Source organism: Microcaecilia unicolor, chromosome 7 (genome assembly GCF_901765095.1).
Source record: "Microcaecilia unicolor chromosome 7, aMicUni1.1, whole genome shotgun sequence".
In the NCBI taxonomy this organism is placed as follows: domain Eukaryota; kingdom Metazoa; phylum Chordata; class Amphibia; order Gymnophiona; family Siphonopidae; genus Microcaecilia; species Microcaecilia unicolor.
The window spans coordinates 141,093,900-141,115,682 of record NC_044037.1 but is presented as its reverse complement, the minus strand read 5'-3'; the positions used below and the strand labels follow the sequence as shown (position 1 = coordinate 141,115,682).

At 41.9% G+C, this 21,783-nt stretch overlaps 1 protein-coding gene across 1 annotated transcript in view; it reads right to left on the bottom strand.

Moving 5' to 3' along the window:
* VPS16 (VPS16 core subunit of CORVET and HOPS complexes) overlaps positions 1-21,783 on the bottom strand; it is a 926,204-nt gene that overhangs the window by 319,627 nt on the left and 584,794 nt on the right. The window contains 1 exon segment of the mRNA XM_030208841.1: positions 7,459-7,494. Coding sequence (XP_030064701.1) covers positions 7,459-7,494 — 36 coding nt within the window.

The following is a 21,783-nucleotide window of genomic DNA, read 5'->3' as shown; positions in this document are numbered from 1 at the left end:
CTGAGCCCTGAAGATCCTCTGGGCAAGGAGGGTGGGAAGCAGTTGCTAAGAGACTGATTGAGGGAGGACCCTGACTCAGAGCTACTCTCCCCCCTCCCATCTCCTCTGCTCATACTATCACTGAAACCTGATCCAGTATTGATCTCAACAGCTTGAAAGGCAGACCCTCTTCTTAAGTTAGTGAAGAGAGGGAAGCAACTGCATGCAAGTCCCAGCACAGCTTTCATACCGAGTAGTCTCTACACCTCTAGCCTCCCCTCATAAAAGAGCACACTGCTCACCTAATCAAGGAAACAAACAAACAAAAGCGACCGGTCAGAACTGCTGGTAAGAAAATCAACGGCAGGATCTAAGGGAATTTCGAACCGCAGATCAAATTCATCAACTAACGAGGCAGACAATGAAAGTGGCCCAAAACAGCCCAACAAAAGGTAACATACAGCCATACATCGCCTAACCCAAAGAAAACATACTGAGAAATAGTGCTGGCAGACAAGATCTCAAACAGTCATACACAAACAAAAACCAAGTCATGCACTAACCTCATGCACATTCACATATATAACCCCACAATATTAACCAAAGACGAAGCCTGAAATAACACACAAGACCAGAACACCAGACCCCACACCAAAGAAAAAAAGTCTTATCACGCATCCAGTCATCAAAACTCGGTCTTATTAGTAGCCCACAGCGAAAAGAAACCAAAATGAATACCTTCAAACTACTCCTAATAATCTACTCCTTAACACTAACCAATCCTCTTGCAGAAAGTAACGTTATACGCATACTATAAATCATTAAAGATTGATCAGATACACCACACCTCATCAAACTGACAACAACTTAAACAAAGGAAGAACACCAACATGCGGACTACCACCACAGGATGCAAAGTAGGGTCCAAACAAACTCACCTCAGCAAAGAAATGACAACTAATAAAAGTCCACAAACACCAGACGCAGAAGACCCATTCCAAACAATCCAAGTGGGATATATCAACGCCAGATCCGCAGTAAACAAAACAGCAATACTAACAGACTGGATCATGGCAGAAGACCTTGACCTACTCTTCATCAATGAAACCTGGATCCACGACCAAAGGACCCCATAATCCTAGACCTGTGCCCTCCAGGATACAAAATCACACACTGGACCAGAAAGGAAAAGAGAGGCGGAGGCATAGCACTAATCTATCTATCCCTCTTTACCACTGCCGAGTCCATGACACCTCAACTTGAAATTACCTCAATCAGAATCCACAACAAAACCCTACGCGATTATTTGAATTGTGTCTTGTCCTCCAGGTAATTAGAATGAAGGCCAAACTAACTTCATGGACTTCATTTCAAACACATGTGTAACCAACTCCAATGTACTAGTATTAGGAGACATCAACCTTCACTTAGAAGACCCAAACTGAATCAACGCACGAGAATGTAAGGAATTCCTCCACCTGTGGGATCTCAAATAGCCACAAATGCAAGCAACCCACGTCAAAGGGCACACACTTGATCTTATCTCACACAAACTTTCAACAGACCAGAACCTAATAATAACAGATACTAAATGGACAGAAACACCCTGGACTGCTCACTACAAATTAAATTTATCCCTACACTGGCGGAAGAAGGGATTACACCAAATACAAGCACACACATCTTACAGTACAAGAGGTCAAGTAGAGACGAAAACATTCTGGCAACAGATATACAACAATGAATGGACAGCACAAACAGACTCCATATATTATCTCGTGGAATGGGATAAAAGATGCAAATGCATACTAGATGAAATAACCTTACATACAAGAACTCATGCAAGCATAACTCGATACCATGGTTCAATGATGAACTGAAAAAGCTAAAAACACAATCCAGGAAACTTGAACGTGCATGGAGAAAAACAAAAGATGAACACACACTCAACACATGGAAACAATCACAAAGAAAATACAAATACGCAATAAGACAGACCAAAAGATCATACTATAAAACTAAAATAGGGACAGATTACAAAGACACGAAGAAATTATACCAACTCGTGAACAAACTCCTAGACACCAACTTGGTCACTACATCGACTACAGACATCCCATCTGCAGACAAACTTGCTAAGTATTTCAATTAAAAAATTGCAAACCTACGCAACACGCTACCTCAGGACAACACTGACATCGAAATCTTCCTTAATGAGTTGGACCCAACCTCTGGAGAATACCCAGCTGACCAAACCTGGTTAAAATTCACCCCCTTACCGTCGATGCAGTTGCACAGGCGATCAGCAGGTTCTCCAGGACTCACTGTAAACTAGATACCTGTCCCAACTACCTAATGAAATCCACCCCTGACTGCTTCATAGCAGACCTCACATCCACCTAAACTACATGCTCCAGCAAGGTCTCTTCCCTAAGGAAAATGGCAATATCCTACTCACTCCGTTACCAAAAGACATCAAGAAAAAAAACAAATGAAATCACTAACTACCGTCCAGTAGCATCCATTCCGTTGTCAGTCAAACTGATGGAAAGCATGGTAGCCAAACACTTAAAGATTATATAAACAAATTCTCAATATTACAACGAATCACAGTCAGGTTTTCAACCCCCTTCACAGCACAAGAAACAGTACTACTCACTCTCCTAGCCAAATTCAAGCAGGAATAGCAATAGGCAAAAACATCCTCCTCCTCCAATTCGACATGACTAGTGCATTCGACATGGTAAGCCATAATATATTAATAAGATTACTAGATAAGTTCGGGATTGGTGGAAGCATACGTAGCTGGATCAAGGGTTTCCTAACCACAAGAACATATCAAGTAAATCAAACTCAAACATATCATCACCACGGAAAGCAGACTGCGGAGTACCACAAGGATCACCGCTATCACCGATTCTCTTCAACCTAATGCTGACCCACTAGCCAAGTCCTTATCCAACCAAGGCCTTAACCCTTTCATCTATGCAGACAATGTCACAATATACATTCCTTACAAATCTAAACTGACAGAAATCGCCAACGAAATCAAGATCAGCTTGAACATCATGGACTCTTGGGCAAATGCATTTCAAATAAAACTAAACAAAGAAAAAACACACTGTCTCATCCTCTCATCCCTACACAGCGCGGATAACCTCACAATTATCAACACCCCAGATTACACCCTCCCTATCTCAAACAGCCTTAAAATTCTCGGCGTTACAATGGGCTGCAACTTAACACTAGAGAGCCAAGTGACATCCACAACAAAGAAAATGTTCCACTCAATGTGGAAACTCAAACGCGTGAAACAGTTCTTCCCAAGGGGAATATTTCGCAATCTGATACAATCAATGGTACTAGGCCATGTAGACAACTGCAATGGAATTTATGAGGGATGCAAAAAATAAACCTTAAATAAACATCAGACCACTCAAAACACGGCAGCTAGGCTTATCTTCGGAAAAACGCAATTTGAAAGTGCAAAGCTCCTTTGTGAAAAATTACACTGGCTCCCAATCAAAGAACGCATTGTACGATTCCCTAAGTGTGGCTGTGCCACATGAACTTTACCTTACCACAAAATCACTTTGTATTTGTTTACACTGGAGTCTGTAACGCCTCTCCGGTACTATGTAAGCCACATTGAGCCTACAAATAGGTGGGGAAATGTGGGATATAAATGTAACAAATTAAATAAATGATGATATAGCTGGAGCTAGTACAAGGTGATGGAGATAGAAAGAACAGCATTTGGAGATGTCCTGTCTATAGGGCAGTAGTTCCCAAACCTGTCCTGGAGGAATCCCAGCCAGCCAGGTTTTCTAGATAACCATACCAAATATGCATGAGATAAATTTGTATGCAGGGGGAGCACTGCATATAGATCAATCTCATGACCATTCATTGCAGTTATTCAGAAAACCGGACTGGCTGAGGTTCCCCTAGGACAGGTTTGGGACCCACTGCTACTGAATGATGAGGAGTTTAGAGAATTTCTACATTAAAAAATGGGAAAATATTACACTTTCAATCAGCAGCATTTCAACAATTCCACTTTGTTCTGGTGTGTAGCAAAGGCAAAGTTAAGAGGGAAGATCAGGTTTTTAGTGCAAAAGAAATGGGACCTGGACAAAGCACCTTGGAATTAGAGGAAAATAGGAAGGCATTGGCTGCACATCCTTCTTCAAAACTCAAAGTGCAATTGATGGCAGGACTAGCAGCGTTAAATATTCTCATTCACTAGAGGACCAAGAAATCAAATGTTTTATTATAGGTATAAGTTATTCTAGTTTGGGATAACCCAGGAAAAGGCTGACATAGATGATAAAAAAAAGTGAAAGGGTTTATGTAGAATGTGCTTGAAGACCAGAGAGGGAAATAAAAATCACAGTTAAGAGTTATTTCTCAAGAAAATTTTCAAGACTTGTACAAAGCAGAACAGGGGAAAAGACGTGGTAAGTTAAGGCTGCTGCAATTAAGAGAAGACCACTGATTTTGGAGGAAGAAGTGGGAATGGTCATCTAAGGGGTTTATGCAATTTTTATAAAATTATGAAGGATCAAGTAGCCGGTCCCTGGCCCAACTGCTTACATCTTTAATCGAACTGAACAAAGTCCTGTGGGAGATAAATACTGAGTACATCATACTAATTCATAAAGCTAGGGAAGACCTTAAGTCTTATAAACCTATTTTGCTAATAATTTGACCTTTAAGATTCTAGCCAAAATTTTGGAGAACAGGCTGGCTCAGGTAATTACAGAGCTGGTGCTAGAGCATCAAACAGGTTTTATGAGACAGATATATTCAGTTAAAAATCTAAGATTGATATTGGCATTGACTGACACCTATTTGGTTTGGGAACTCTATCACTGGTGAGTTCTGATGTGGAAAAACAAAACATTTGACCAGGATAGTTAGGAAAATCTCTGGGAAGTGTTAGATAGGATTGAGTTTAAGAATCTCTTCCAGGATGCAGATTGAGCTTGTATGAAAGACAACCACGATTGTGGTGAATGGCTGTGTCTTGGGGTGTTTTAAGTTGGAATGAGGTACACCAAGCAGGGTTGCCCCTTTTCCTCCATTGCTTTTTATTTTATCAGTGGAGCCTTAGTTGCAAGGTGTGAATGAAAATCCAAAACCGGTAGGCTCATGGGCCAATGATCAGAAGCAAACGTAGGCGCTAGAGGCTATTAGCGCCATACTATTGCCTGCGTTTGCTACCGCCCCATGATCAGAGCCCCTGAGTGTGTGAAACAATGTACTCACAGGCTCTGACCACAACTAGCATGCAAATGTATGCTAAACAGGGCTCTTAGCGCAAGTAGCATGCAAATGCATGCCAAACATATTCCTCCCAAATGATCAGTGGGTAGCGTCCAAACATTGGTGTGCTCTCTGTTGCAAACCCTGCACCAGCTCGGAGCTGGCTTTAGGTTCTGTAGACCATTGAGGAGGAATGGTGAGCCCTGTCCAGCATGCATGTGCATGCTAGCAGGCCCCCCCCCATTCCCCCCAATACAGCCCCCCCCCCCGCAGGAGCCCCAACTCCCCACCCCAAGCCAGCCACACAGTGGCTGGACCTCCAGTAAACCAGACCCCACCCCTGACACAAGTTCACGGGGGGGGGGGGGGGTGTGAAGAGCTGGTGGATCTTCAGGCTCCCTAACCCCCCCCCCCCTCGCATCCACCCAAAAACAGCCCTGGTGGCCCAGTGGGCTGCAAATCTTTCTCCCTTATATGATGTGAAGCCCCGCCCAGCACATCCCAGAATGCACTGGGCAGGGCACTGCAATTTTCCAGGCTGCACTGGAAGAGGAGGGAATATGCTACCTCCCTCCTCCAACAAAGGTATGGTGGGGGTGGGGAAGAGAGCCGCTAGACCACCAGGTTGGGGGGGCTTGATTTGCGGCCCACTGGACTACCAGGGCATTTTTTTTGGGGGGGGGGGGGGGGAGGGATGCAAGAGGGGGTAAGGGAGCTGGACAACAGAAATGCCCAATTACACATCCCCAGGTCTGGAAGCCCCAGTACCCCCTTCTGGAAGCCCCAGCCCCACGTTATTTTCTATAAGTTACATATGGCTTCCACCCAACTCCACCTCCCCCAACAAAAATATCCTACCTGTTCATTCACCACCTTAAGATACCTTCTTCGGGAAACTCAAGGGAAATAAGTAACATGTTGAGCCACTTTGGCAAGATTGTCATCTTGAGCACACTTATTGTACCACAGAGCAACAAGAAAATTGTTCTCCATCCATTCAAAGTCTTCCACAAGTTGCATGGGATGGGTGAGTTTGTCAGTGGTGTGCATGAGTGTTATATAGGAGCATGAGGGTAGGATGGTGGGTGGGGTGTGGAGATGTATGTTTCAAGGTGTTCTCATTCATCTTCTCCCTTTGCGTATTCTTTTCCTTCCCTATACACTCCTCCTATATTGTACTCTCCCCCACTGCACTCAGTTCCATCCTCTCCCCCACCAAGCTTCCTTTTATCATTTATCTGCAACCCAGCCTATAACTTTTATTCTGCTTTAGAACTCAAGCCCCCCTAGCACACTTTCCAGTCTTGGCTGCAGCAGGCTACTGCATCATCTGCTGCAGAGATTGGGTCTTCTGTGGCACATTGCTCCACCTTTGCCACAAACTGCTCCTAGTTTAAGTACCAACTTACTTCCTGGGATCCCAATTCATCTTCAGGTGGTGTATAAACCTCCCACTACTACGGTGCTTCCTGCCAGTTTCTAATCTATTTTACTCATAGGTTTGTTAGCGCATGCGCAAATCTACATATGCATACTGATGAAAGAACCAACTAACTCTCCCCAACAGGTGATAACTATAGTGAAGTGTGCCTAATAATATGGAGTCTGATAATATAATACAATACATCACAGATTCACAAATAAAAGATTATGAGTCATTTCTGGAATGTCAATACATTGCAAACAGACTTAGTAGTTACATGATAACATGTTTTATATACAATTTCAGCATATGAAAACTGGGGAAAGGGAGGTGACCACAGGCAATCTTCCTCTCTAATATGACTTCTCTCAATACTGCACAAGCCAAGTAATGGCAAAATAAATTGCTCAGTTCCATGTTAAGGAATTATAGTAAAAAGATCTGTTTATGTCAGCTTACACTAAGAACCCATGTTTCTATAGCACTTTTCTAATGATTTTTACCTGCATTTTTAATTAAAATGTTGTGATTTATGCTTTAAGACCCTTCATTGTAATCTGTGATTAAAATATAGAGTAATCTGACCTTTTGTTTTCCTTCATATTTTTTGAAGGGTCAACCATTGTAGATGACAGGAAATTTAAAAGGCTTGCCATGTTTGAGTGTTAATCTTGGATCTTTCCTCAATATCAAAAAAATGTAGTGCTGTCACCAACAATCACAGGAATAAATTTTCCGTAGTCTTCTCATGAGATACCACATTCTCAGAGATTACGGATACGTTTTACCTGTCCAGCAGAACTTCAATGGTGAGTTGATGGAATCTAAACCATTTGTTAAGGATGAATTCACAACATAATCTTCTGTCACTGAAATGTTACAACTACAATATGAAAACACATCAAGCAAAGTAGATGACAGGAGTATCTTCTGGAGGTCAGAGCTATAAATCCTATAAATCCAGATTTTCTGGGATTGATTTCAATCTTCACATTTTACTCATTGCAAAACTTAAATGTGAGTATTTTAAATTTATTTTCTGCTTTGTCAAAATTTTGCAACTTACAATACAAAGCCCAATCCCAGCTACCCACACATGTTGAAACCAAATAACGCTTTATCCTGTACATTATAAAATCCCATTCCTAAACCCCTTGCCTCATATTCTCTAATCCTATACCTCACCCCAAATCCTAGCCCCTCCACAATCCTTCATTACCAATACCCACAATTCATATTCCAAATGCCTGTTGAATTAATCTGGTTTTAACATGTCAGAATCCTGCATTGCTCTTACTGCATTATGCAAACTATTCCACAAGATGGGCCCTATAAAACAAAAAGTTCTCTGCCTGTAATGGTCCAATTAAATATTCTTCCTTTTCATAATTTTCAAAGGCTTTAGTATTCATTTTAGGTGCTTGTGATACCGTGAGCGAGGAGGGCTCGGGGCCCATATAAAGTGACACCACGTACAGCAGGTTAGAGTGAGTAAAATTAATATTTATTAAAGGTGTTGAGAAAGGGGATCCTGTTGTGTTCACAGGGGAAGGAGAAATCCAGTGCAAAACTAGTTTCCCATGACCTGCTCCTGTAGGACCACTGCATGCACTACAGTCTCTTGGTAAAGCAATACTTCCCCTTAGCTCTGGACTGGCTTTCTAAAGTTATTAGTACGGTTCTTAATATTTCACCAGCAGGCCTGCCTCAGGCTGGATCCAACATGCAAAGCTACAAGGTCCAAGTTAAACTTGGCCTACCTGGCTATTGTGATTCTGATTGAAGGTGTATGCAGTAGGCCTTCGCTTCTTCCCTCTGGGCCTCCTTAACCCCACTCTGGCCCTGCCTTTTATAGTTCCTGGTTTTGGCTCCACCCTTCCCATCTCGCTTCCTCCTTGGGCGGGACTAGGAGTTTTAAGGCAGCTCACAGTACCAGAGGGATCCTTCTTAAGGGTGACCTCAACTCACATAATACTTCAGAGCCTTGGTCTTCACTCCCAGTCTTAGACGGCCATCAACAAGTATGGTTTTCAGGTTAACCCTAATGAATATGCATGAGGGAAATTTGCATATAATGGAGATTGAAATAAATAAATGAATAATACTTTTATAACTCGCTTATTAACTATGTGGGTACCAGTAAAAACATTCATAATAAAATTAACAAAACAAACATACAACAAAACATTCTGCACTGAATCCTTGACCTTCAAACAACCTTCTTATCTAAGATATGCTTGTACAAACAAATATGTTTTTAGATTTTTCTTAAATTCAGAAAGTCAATGAAAAGCACAAATTCCCTGATAATTTGTTCCATAATGAAGGCCTAATGAAAGACAAGGCACTGTCCCAAGTATCTGCATGATGAATTTTCTCTAGTGAAGGAAACACCAATTGTCATTATCCTGCAGATCTGAGAGAGCACACAGGAGCATAAATCTGTAAAGCTTGCTTAAAATACATTGAAGCAATGCCAGACAGGTCTTAAAAATCAGCACCAACTGTGCTGTAAATTGCACTGAAAGCAAATGTAGAGCTTTCATCGACGCTGTGGCATGATCAAATCACGTTAAAACTATTATCATATGTACTGCAGCAAGCTGTATTACTTGTACAGCTTTGCAAGATGATTGAGAAAGACCCAGATGTAAACTATTGCTACAATCTAATCTAGACAAGACTAGACTTTGAACCACTATTCGAAAATCAGATAGGATGGGTGTAATTTTGCTCAGCACATGTAGCTGATTAAAAAGACAAATTTGAGCAACTTTAGCCATATGAGCCTGCAAATTCAGGTGTGAATCCAGTATTACTCCAAGGCTTACAATCTGATTAATTGGAATCGCACAATCTTGGAATTTACTGGAAGGAAAGTTGTGTCATGAGCCCCATGTCTTACTAACATAGATTTACCTAGATTCAAAGCTAGTTCATTTTCACCTATCCAACGTTACATACCCTTTTGCGAATAAAGCATATCTACTCTGAATGCTCCTTTACCCACCACAAAGCAGCATATAACAAAAACTTTGCCTTTTCCCCAAATTGGAGATGTTTCTCAAAGCAAAAACTTAATGGAATCATGTTACATAGCATAAGGCCCACAAAATAAAAGCCATGGTGGCAGGTATACTGCCAAGTGGACTCAATCTGGGATCCATAGAAGTTCCTGCAATGAAGCTTAAGCAACCAACCTGGAAGATATACAGTAAGCAAGTGTCACAGGTACTGCAGCCCTTCATGGAGAACTGCCCTACTGATGAGACAAAAGAATTTGTACTGTTTCAGACCCTCCACTGGCAGCCAGTGCAAGGTCTTCAAGACAGGTGTTACTGAAGTAAATGCTTCCTGCTAGAGAATTACATGGACCGCTGTATTTTTGAGAAATTCAAGCAGTTTTGGCTGCTTTCATTTCAGGCAGTTGATACTCAATTCTGCTCGTAACAAAGGCATGACTAAGCATATACTCCAGTAAGCCAGGGGCAGAGGCATGCCTTTTTGTTAGGGGGGGGGCACAAGTTCAGCCCTCAACCCTAGCCCTCCCCTTCTCTTTCCTACCATTCCATAGTGGGAAAGAAAGCCAGCAGATCAATGTCACAACAAAAAGATTTTATTGAAGATACCATGTATGAACAAATCGCCCGACACAGGCCGTGTTTCGCCCACCTAGGGCTGCGTCAGGGGCTACAATGAACAAATATATAATAATTATCATAGAGCATAATAAATAAAATATAACCCATACGAGCATAATATATCAAATATATAAATTGACAAAAAACAATTAATAAAATATGGAATATTATTAGGTATACATAGAGAGTATACTAGAATAATTACATGAATAAACATATCGCTACGCACTGTCCAATATAAATAATATATATATACATGTACATAAAAGAGCATATATAAGAAAATATATATATAAAAGAAGTGTATATAATGCAACAATTGTATGACAGTGCATATAAACATATATATAAAAGCATAATAAAATCTGACATCACATAACAGCAAAGCAAGGGCACTGGTATAGGTTACGAACTTCAATACAAATATGTATAAAAAATTTATAAATGAGATAATAAAAGGCACATATCTAATTTGAAACCTTCGTAAAGGGGCAACTATAAAAAAGTGAACATGGACACAATGAAATAATATTCTATGTTACCAAAAAGGAGAAATGGGATAGTATGTATGGGAACAATAAAAATATTACTCACATATGGTGCATAAAAGTCAAGAAAAAACCAGCTCAAACAGGAATCCCTATAATCATAAATTAAAAAAAAAATTAATAAAAAGCAAAAAAATAAAATTAGAGCGGTTCAAGACTAATAATGTGACATTAGTTTAGGTATCATAGGGTGTATTGACACTACATTGTGTATTGACATGACTAGTGCAATGTGTTTATAAAAAATACTATATACAAAACGTCTTGCAATCAAACAACATCATGCACAGCAATGTCACATATATAAACACTAAGTGCGATATAATAATAAAATATCTAAAATGTTACAAGTGCCGTGTTATAAAATGATGCACTTATTGTTATGTAGGACAAACAATTATCAGTGCCCTTAAAGGTTGACAGAAGCGCAATGAAATATTAATACAGCATCGAGGAGAATTAAACCACCACGTTGCCAGTAAACTTCCTGCTATACTACTTCAAGTGATTATATATAAAAACAGGGAGGACTACAGCAGGGAGCACAAAAAGTGTGGATATCAACGTCTCTAAAAAGCAAAACTGCTGCAGTCTGAAGATTAAAAAACAAAAGTGCAATACTGCTTCGAGTGAATATGTATGAAAACAAGTAAATGCCAATAGTGCAATGATGCGCATACATAAAATGTGTCTCAAAACAAAAATATACTTACTGTGGTCTCTAGCATACACAAATGGACACACCATTATTGAAGCTGGAAAAACTATTGCAAGTGTCCTGTGATGTTTATATGCATCATTTCCGGGTCAAAGTTCAAAAAAGCGACAAATTAAATTAAAGAATGCCAGAGACTAAAAAAAGGGGAAATAGCTATGAATCAAATCAAATTTATATGCAATGATCGAATAATAAATGCGGTGAAGAAAATACTGAATAAAACACAACAATGAATGTGATCTGATGTAACACAGGATATGTAAATTATATTGATGAAGGGACTATGTGCGGTAAAGAATAAAAATTAAAAATGAAAATGAATTGAATTAAAATTTAAAAATATGACTTATACACCTCTTCTGCTGGAGACCGTTTGATTTGTATAAAAACCACTGAAACAAAAATGTAAAAAATATGTATGTGAACACCCTAAGTAAAAAAGAGCATGTCAGTGAGCCATATATATAGAGAATGCACAACAATAAAAATATAAGAACAAATTAAAAACTATATATATATATATATATTGTGAATAAAAAAATGAAAGAGTAAAAAGTAAGAACAATATTATTTCACAGGAATACTCCATGTTCAGACCCTGAGGATGTAATGTTTGTAACTCAAAAATGAATTGTTGTTCCTTTCTTAGGAAGGAGGGTGTCTACTGGTCCACCTCTCCAGTTCTTTTTGTGCACAAATAAAACGCAAAAACGCAGTTCTTCAAAAAGATGCCCTAAGGTTTTTGAATGTTCCACCAGTGGTTTCTCAAGTGCATTCCTTTTTATAGCACTTTTATGCTCGATTATTCTAGTGTTAAATTGTCTCTTGGTTTTACCTATATAAGCTAAACCACACGGGCAGTTAATCACATAAATAAAGTTTTTAGTCTTGCAATTAGAGAATCCTTTCAGATGGATATTTTTATTGGAAGATGGAATATGGATGACTGTGGTTCTCATGTTCACATTACAAACAGAGCATGATCCACATGGGTAATGTCCAACTGGTAATTCCTCAATGTTTTGGATTCAATGTGTAATGCTGATGGCACTAATAGATCTTTTAGGTTTTTTCACGTTATATGCTACTAGTAGCTCTTTGTTATCAAAAGCAGGGATGCCTTGTATTAGATGCCAGTGTTTCCTAATAATCTTAACAATAGGATTGGACATATGATTAAATGGAAGTGTGCATACAATTTTGTCATTACTTTTCTTCTTAGCTGGTTGTAACAATGCAAATCTTGACATCCCAGAGGCTCTTACAAACCCTTTATTAATGTGCTTCAATGGGTAACCTCTCTCGTGAAAACGTCTTATCAAATCTTGGGACTAAAGATGATAGGTGCGGGGATCAGAACATAATCTTCGTAACCGCAAGAACTGACTATAAGGTAGATTCTTCTTCAGGGATGAACTGTGACAGCTGTTATATCTTAAAAATGTATTGACATCTGTCGGTTTGCGGTAGATGTCAGTGATAAATTTGTTGTCTCTGATGTTGATTTTAATATCTAAAAAAGGAATACTTTTATCATTATAATTCATTTGAAACTTCAAATTTGGGTCAAGGTTATTTAACCAGATAAAAAGTCGTGCAAGTCACAAATTGTCCCATTCCAAATTAGAAAAATATCGTCTATATAACGCTTCCACAATAAAATATTGGTTTTGAACCTATTTTCAGTTAAAAACTTCTCTTCAAAATTACTAACATATAAATTCGCAATAGATGGTGCGAATGTCACACCCATTGCAGTGCCCTTGATTTGCTGATAAAATTTACCATTAAAAGCAAAATAATTTTTGGTTAATGCAATCACTGCTAGTTCAATAATAAAATCAGTAGGTACGCGATGATAGAAGTCTCTCTAATATAGTATTCCTCATAATTTCAATGGATTCTGATTGTGGTATATTGGTATAAAGACTCTCTATGTCTAGTGTAACTAAAACCATGTCTTTATTCGGTGTTATAGTATTCAATATATTAATCATGTCCGCTGAATCACGTACATATGATGGTATACGGTTGACAAAGTGTCGTAGGAACTTATCGACAAATATAGAAAGTGGCTCTAAAACTGAACCGCATGCAGAAACAATAGGTCTACCAGGAGGAGAGGTAAGACATTTATGTATTTTCGGGAGGATATATAGTGTAGGTATAACTGGTTCTTGTACAGTTAAAAAATGTGCTTCTTTGGATGTGATATACTGTGCTTCCTTTCCTAACTTAACTAATGAACTAATATCTTTCTGAATGATATCAGCTGGATCATTTTTAAGCTCTTTATAGAAGGTGCTGTGGAGGACTTGCAGCTCATCTGCATATCCTTATAGCCTTCTCCGGGGTGACACCCAGGTCCACTCCGATCCACTCAGGGCCTCCGCTGTAGGTGCCCAGCGCTCCCACCAGGTGCTGTGAGGACTTGCAGCCCTTCTGCATTTCCTCGCAGCTGTATCCGGGGTGACTCCAGTTCCACCTTGATCTTCCCAGGGCCTTCGCTCCAAGTGCACAGAGTTTCCAGGTGCTTTTTGGCTAGGATCAGGCGACCCTCAGGGGGAGGAATGCTGGCTTCGGCCTAACCCCTGGTAAGCCTTTTCTCAGCTGAGAGGTGCCCAGCTCTACCACCGGCTGCCTTTCAGGTGCTGTGGAGGACTTGCAGCTCATCTGCATATCCTTACAGCCTTCTCCGGGGTGACACCCAGGTCCACTCCGATCCACTCAGGGCCTCCGCTCTAGGTGCCGTGCATTTTTCTCTTTACATCTAATCTTCTTCCCAGTTGCTAAAGTACCTCAGTCATTTATGGCCCCTATTCACATTCTCTTCCTAGCCCTGTCCCTTCCTAATCTTTTCCCTCACCCCCTACCTCTCTCCGCTACAGGAACTCACTGTCCATCCATCGACTTCATCACCTCACCTTCTCTCCTACCCTCTTCCTCCCTCTTGGCTTTTAATCTCCGCCTCTTTCTTCCGTCCATTTTGCCTTCCCCATTCCACCTAAATACCTCTCGCCTTCGACGCCTTCATGGCCACACCTCTCCTACTCTCCTCCGCTCTCTTTTACTCCTTCTCTTACTCTCAGCCGGTGACATCAATCCCAATCCTGGCCCCCCTCACCAACTATTATCCCAACTCTACAGATCTCACCGCGACCTCTCTAACCTAATCTCTATTTCTCTACTCCCCTCCTCTTCTCTGCCCTTCTCTTGCGCCCTATGGAATGCCCGCTCTATCTGTAACAAACTCCCCTATATCCAGGACCTCTTTATCTCACGTCACCTCCATCTGCTCGCCAAAACAGAAACCTGGCTCTGCCCTGATGACTCTGCTTCAGTCGCAGCCCTGTGCCATGGCGGTTATCTATTTTCACATACTCCTCGCCCTGCTGGCCATGGGGGCGGTATTGGACTACTTCTCTCTCCCTCCTCCAGATTTCAACCCCTTCTTCCACCTCAATCTCAATGTTTTTCCTCCTTTGAAGTCCACTCTATCCACCTTTTCTCTCCTCTGCCTCTTCGAATAGCGGTCATTATCGTCCCCCTGATAAGTCCCTTTCATCCTTTCTCAGTGACTTTGACGCCTGGCTTGCCTTCTTCCATGATCCTTCTGCCCCCTCTCTCATCCTTGGTGACTTTAATATTCCTGCTAATGATCCTTCCAACTCTTATATTTCCAAGTTACTCGCTTTAACGTCCTCCTTTAATCTCCAACTATGCTCCACCTCCCCCACTCATCAAAATGGTCACTGTCTTGATCTCATCTTCTCCTCCAACTGTTCACCCTCTAGTTTCCTTGCCTCTGATCTTCCCTCCTCTGATCACCATCTTATAACATTCACACTTAAATCTCCCTCCTCCCAGTCCCGTCCTATCCTATCTAATTTATCTAGGAATCTTCACGATATTGACCCTTCATCTCTATCCTCCCATGTTTCAAACCTCCTCTCTACTGTGGCACCAATCCACGTCTGTCAACGAGGCTGTTTCTTCTTACAACAATACTCTATCCTCTGCCTTAGACACTCTTGCACCTTTGATGACCCGCCCTGTAAGGCATACAAAACTCCGACCTTGGCTGACTTCTAATATCCGCTACCTACGTTCCTGTACCCGCTAAGCTGAACGCCTCTGGCGGAAATCTCGGGCCCTTGCTGATTTCTTACACTTTAAGTTCATGCTGACCTCCTTCCAATCTGCTCTTTTACGTGCCAAACAGGATTATTATATCCAACTGACCAAACTCTCTTGGCTCTAACCCTCGACTTCTCTTCACCACATTGAACTCTCTCCTCAAGGTGCCCCCTCCCCCAACTCCCCCTTCATTATCTCCTCAGACCCTTGCTGAATTCTTTCACAAGGTTCAAAAGATAAACTTTGCTTTCTCTACCTCACCACCTCTCCCTCCACTAGTCCGTTCCCCTCTCTCTCCTTCCCCTCATTCCCTTTCCTCCTTTCCTGAAGTTACTATTGAGGAAACTACACTTCTCCTTTCTTCCTCAAAATGTACCACCTGTTCCTCTGATCCCATTCCCACCCACCTTCTTAATGCCATCTCTCCTGCTCTTATTCCTTTTATCTGTCACATTCTCAACCTCTCACTTTCCACTGCAACTGTCCCTGCTGCCTTTAAACATGCTGTGGTCACACCTCTCCTTAAGAAGCCTTCACTCGACCCTACTTGTCCCTCTAATTACCGACCCATCTCCCTCCTTCCTTTTCTCTACTTGAGCGTGCTGTTCACCGTCGCTGCCTTGATTTTCTCTCCTCACATGCTATTCTTGACCCACTACAATCTGGTTTTCGCCCTCTCCACTCAACCGAAACTGCGCTTACTAAAGTCTCCAATGACCTATTACTGGCTAAATCCAGAGATCAATATTCCATCCTCATTCTTCTTGATCTTTCCGCTGCTTTTGACACTGTCGATCACAACATACTTCTCGATACCCTGTCCTCACTTGGATTCCAGGGCTCTGTCCTTTCCTGGTTCTCTTCCTACCTCTCCCTCCGCACCTTTAGTGTTCATTCTGGTGGATCCTCTTCTACTTCTATCCCTCTGCCTGTCGGCATACCTCAGGGTTCTGTTCTTGGTCCCCTCCTCTTTTCTATCTACACTTCTTCCCTTGGTTCATTAATCTCATCCCATGGCTTTTCCTACCATCTCTATGCTGATGACTCCCAAATCTACCTTTCTACCCCTGATATCTCACCTTGCATCCAAACCAAAGTTTCAGCGTGCTTGTCTGACATTGCTGTCTGGATGTCTCAACGCCACCTGAAATTAAATATGACCAAAACCGAGCGTCTCATTTTCCCCCCCCAAACCCACCTCCCCGCTCCCCCCGTTTTCTATTTCTGTTGATGGCTCTCATATTCTCCTTGTCTCCTCAGCTTGAAACCTTGGGGTCATCTTTGACTCTTCTCTCTCCTTCTCTGCTCATATCCAGCAGATTGCCAAGACCTGTCGTTTCTTTCTTTACAACATCCGTAAAATCCGCCCTTTTCTTTCCGAGCACTCTACCAAAACCCTCATCCACACCCTTGTCACTTCTCGTTTGGAGTACTGCAATCTGCTTCTTGCTGGCCTCCCACTTAGTCACCGCTCCCCTCTCCAGTCGGTTCAAAACTCTGCTGCCCGTCTCATCTTCTGCCAGGGTCGCTTTACTCATACTACCCCTCTCCTCAAGACCCTTCACTGGCTCCCTATCCGTTTTCGCATCCTGTTCAAACTTCTTCTACTAACCTATAAATGTACTCACTCTGCTGCTCCCCAGTATCTCTCCACACTCGTCCTTCCCTACACCCCTTCCCGTGCACTCTGCTCCATGGATAAATCCTTCTTATCTGTTCCCTTCTCCACTACTGCCAACTCCAGACTTCGCGCCTTCTGTCTCGCTGCACCCTACGCCCTGGAATAAACTTCCTGAGCCCCTACGTCTTGCCCCATCCTTGGCCACCTTTAAATCTAGACTGAAAGCCCACCTCTTTAACATTGCTTTTGACTCATAACCACTTGTAACCACTCGCCTCCATCTACCCTCCTCTCTTCCTTCCCTTTCACATTAATTTGATTTGATTTGCTTACTTTATTTATTTTTTGCCTATTAGATTGTAAGCTCTTTGAGCAGGGACTGTCTTTCTTCTATGTTTGTGCAGCGCTGCGTATGCCTTTTAGCGCTATAGAAATGCTAAATAGTAGTAGTAGTAGTAGTAGTATGATCATCTAGTTGTCTATTGATCTCATTAATGTAATCATTTCTATTCATTACGACAACTGCTCCACTCTCGTCCGCAGACTTAATGACAATGTCAGGGTCATTTCGTAAAGTGCTAACTGCATTTTTTCCATCTTTGGTCATATTATAATAAATTCTTCTATTATCCTGTTTTTCTAACAGGGTGCTATCATTAAGAACAACATTTTCAAATGCTTTAATTAAGTAATGTGAATTGCCCGGTGGTTGCCATTTACTGTCTTTTCTCACTATTGATGGATCTGTTGTATTATCATTTTTACCTTCAAAGAAGTCTATTATCTTTAATTTTCTAATAAATTTGTAAAATTCTATTCTAGTTCTGAATGAATTGTACCGGGGAGTAGGTATAAAGGAAAGACCTTTACTTAGCACTCAACTCTCTACATCGGTTAGTGATCTATCTGAAATGTTATAAACTGTATTTAATACCTGTTGGCGTTTACCTGTCCTTGTTTGTAAGGGATAAAGTTCCCTCTACCTCGTCCTCTACCTCTATAAGGTATATAGTTCCTCTGGTATTCTGATATTGAGTTGTCTGTGACCGATCTTTTCTTCCATAATTGGCCTATTTGCATGGCCTGTTTATCTACATTGATACGTGGAGGGATAGTATAAAGTGATGCTGACGGATCGAAGAGTAACTCATCCCACTGTTACACGCAGTGCTTTTTTTGTAGAAAAAAAGGTGCCGGTACTCATTATGGGCGGGGTCACCACATATGGCTCCACCCCTATGATAGCCACACCCACATTAACCACACCCCCTACACCAGCCATGGCGCATATAAACAGACATCATTGAAAATATTACAGTACTATAGGAGAAAAAAAATATCGTATACCCAGTGCAAAATAAGACAGCCAATGTAAATTCTCAAATTGGACATATTACAAACACTAAAATGAAAATAAAATTATTTTTTTCTACCTTTGTTGTCTGGTGACTGTTTTTCTTTCCATATTGGTCCCAGTCTGTGATTCTGCTTTCCTTTGTTTTCGCTTAACTCTTCTGTGCCATTTGTCATTTTTGTCTACTTTTTCTTTGCTTTCTTCAATATTTTTCAGGCTCTCTCTGTCCAGATTTAATTCATTCTTACTATCCATTCTTTAATTTCCTTCATCTACCTGTGGCTTTTCATCTTTTCCTCACCCTTGTTCTCCCCATGCCCTTCCTTTTATTCTCCAGTCTTTCTCTATTCCCCTTTTCCATCCAGCAGCTCTGCTTTCTCTCCCCTATTTCTTTCTGCATTCTTCCATCCAGCGTCTTCCCTCTTTCTCTCCCCATCTTTCCGTTTTCCCTCTCTCTCTCCCCATCCTTCCATCTGTTTTTCCCCCTCTCTCCCCATCCTTCCATCTGTTTTTTCCCTCTCTCCCCAATCCTTCCATCTGTGTTTTTCCCTCTCTCTCCCCATCCTTCCATCTGTTTTCCCCTCTCTCCCCAATCCTTCCATCTGTTTTTTTCCCCTCTCTCTTTCCCCATCCTTCCATCTGTTTTCCCTCTCTCTCCCCATCCTTCCATCTGTTTTCTCCTCTCTCCCCAATCCTCCCTCTCTCTTTCCCAATCCTTCCATCTGTGTTTTTCCCTCTCTCCCCAATCCTTCCATCTGTTTTTCCCCTCTCTCCCCAATCCTTCCATCTGTTTTTCCCCTCTCTCCCCAATCCTTCCATCTGTTTTCCCCTCTCTCCCCCAATCCTTCCCTACTGTTTTCCCTCTCTCTCCCCAATCCTTCCCTCTGTTGGTTTCCCTCTTTTTCTCTCTCCCCAATCCTTCCCTCTGTTGGTTTCCCTCTTTCTCTCTCCCCCCAATCCTTCCCTCTTTCTCTCTCTCCCCAATCCTTCCCTCTGTTGGTTTCCCTCTTTCTCTCTCTCCCCAATCCTTCCCTCTGTTGGATTCCCTCGTTTTCTCTCTCCCCAATCCTTCCCTCTGTTGTTTTCCCCTCTCTCTCCCCAATCCTTCCCTGTTGTTTTCCCTCTCTCTCCCCAATCCTTCCCTCTGTTGGTTTCCCTCGTTTTCTCTCTCCCCAATCCTTCCCTCTGTTGGTTTCCCTATTTTTCTCTCTCCCCAATCCTTCCCTCTGTTGGTTTCCCTCGTTTTCTCTCTCCCCAATCCTTCCCTCTGTTGGTTTCCCTCTTTCTCTCTCCCCCCAATCCTTCCCTCTTTCTCTCTCTCCCCAATCCTTCCCTCTGTTGGTTCCCTCTTTCTCTCTCTCCCCAATCCTTCCCTCTGTTGGATTCCCTCTTTTTCTCTCTCCCCAATCCTTCCCTCTGTTGTTTTCCCCCTCTCTCTCCCCAATCCTTCCCTGTTGTTTTCCCTCTCTCTCCCCAATCCTTCCCTCTGTTGGTTTCCCTCGTTTTCCTCTCTCCCCAATCCTTCCCTCTGTTGGTTTCCCTATTTTTCTCTCTCCCCAATCCTTCCCTCTGTTGGTTTCCCTCGTTTCTCTCTCCCCAATCCTTCCCTCTGTTGGTTTCCCTCGTTTTCTCTCTCCCCAATCCTTCCCTCTGTTGGTTTCCCTCTTTTTCTCTCTCCCCAATCCTTCCCTCTGTTGGTTTCCCTCTTTCTCTCTCTCCACAATCCTTCCCTCTGTTGGTTTCCCTCTTTCTCTCTCTCCCCAATCCTTCCCTCTGTTGGTTTCCCTCTCCCTGCCAAGTTTCCCGCGAACGGCGCGAAGTCGCGACGCACGCGGCACCAGCCCCTATTTCCGGCCGCTGCTGCTTCTCCTGTTGAGCAGCAGCGGCCGCTACAGAAAGAAAAAGTTAAAAAAAATTGAAACCTGGCTGAAACGCGGCACCCAGGCACTGTAGACAGCCATTAGGAATTGGCTGTTGCCCCGCAGCCGCTCCTCCTCTTGCCTCTACGTCACTGCCCCTGGAGGAAGACCCCGGAGGAGCGCAGTGACATAGGGGCAAGAGGAGGAGCGGCTGCGGGGGGCAACAGCCAATGCCTAATGGCTGTCTACAGTGCCGGGGTGCCGCGTTTCAGCCAGGTTTGAAGTTTTTTTAAAATCTTTTTTTTGTGTGTAGCGGCCGCTGCTGCTCAACAGGAGAAGCAGCAGCGGCCGGAAATGGGGGTTGGCACTGCGTCCGTCACGGGGCGGGGGGGAGCAAAAAAAAAGGTGCCGGTACGCCGTACCGTTGCGTACCGGCACAAAAAAAGCACTGGTTACACGTAACATTAGTAACAACTATGTTCAAAATAAAGGTATGGAACAATCTGTTAATAATAGAGCACAGCATAGTCCACAGACCTTTAGAGGTAGTAAAAGACCCAGGAGTGATCCAGATGAGGTCTTCGATCCGTCAGCATCACTTTATACTACCCCTCCACGTATCAATGTAGATTAACATAGAGAGTCTTTATACCAATATACCACAATCAGAATCCATTGAAATTATGAGGAATACTATATTAAAGAGAGACTTCTATCATCGCATACCTACTGATTTTATTATTGAACTAGCAGTGATTGCATTAACCAAAACTTATTTTGCTTTTAATGGTAAATTTTATCAGCAAATCAAGGGCACTGCAATGGGTGTGACATTCGCACCATCTATTGCGAATTTATATGTTAGTAATTTTGAAGAGAAGTTTTTAACTGAAAATAGGTTCAAAACCAATATTTTATTGTGGAAGCGTTATATAGATGATATTTTTCTAATTTGGAATGGGACAATTTGTGACTTGCAAGACTTTTTCATCTGGTTAAATAACCTTGACCCAAATTTGAAGTTTCAAATGAATTATAATGATAAAAGCATTCCTTTTTTAGATATTAATATCAGCATCAGAGACAACAAATTTATCACTGACATCTACCGCAAACCGACAGATGTCAATACATTTTTAAGATATAACAGCTGTCACAGTTCATCCCTGAAGAAGAATCTACCTTATAGTCAGTTCTTGCGGTTACGAAGATTATGTTCTGATCCCCGCACCTAT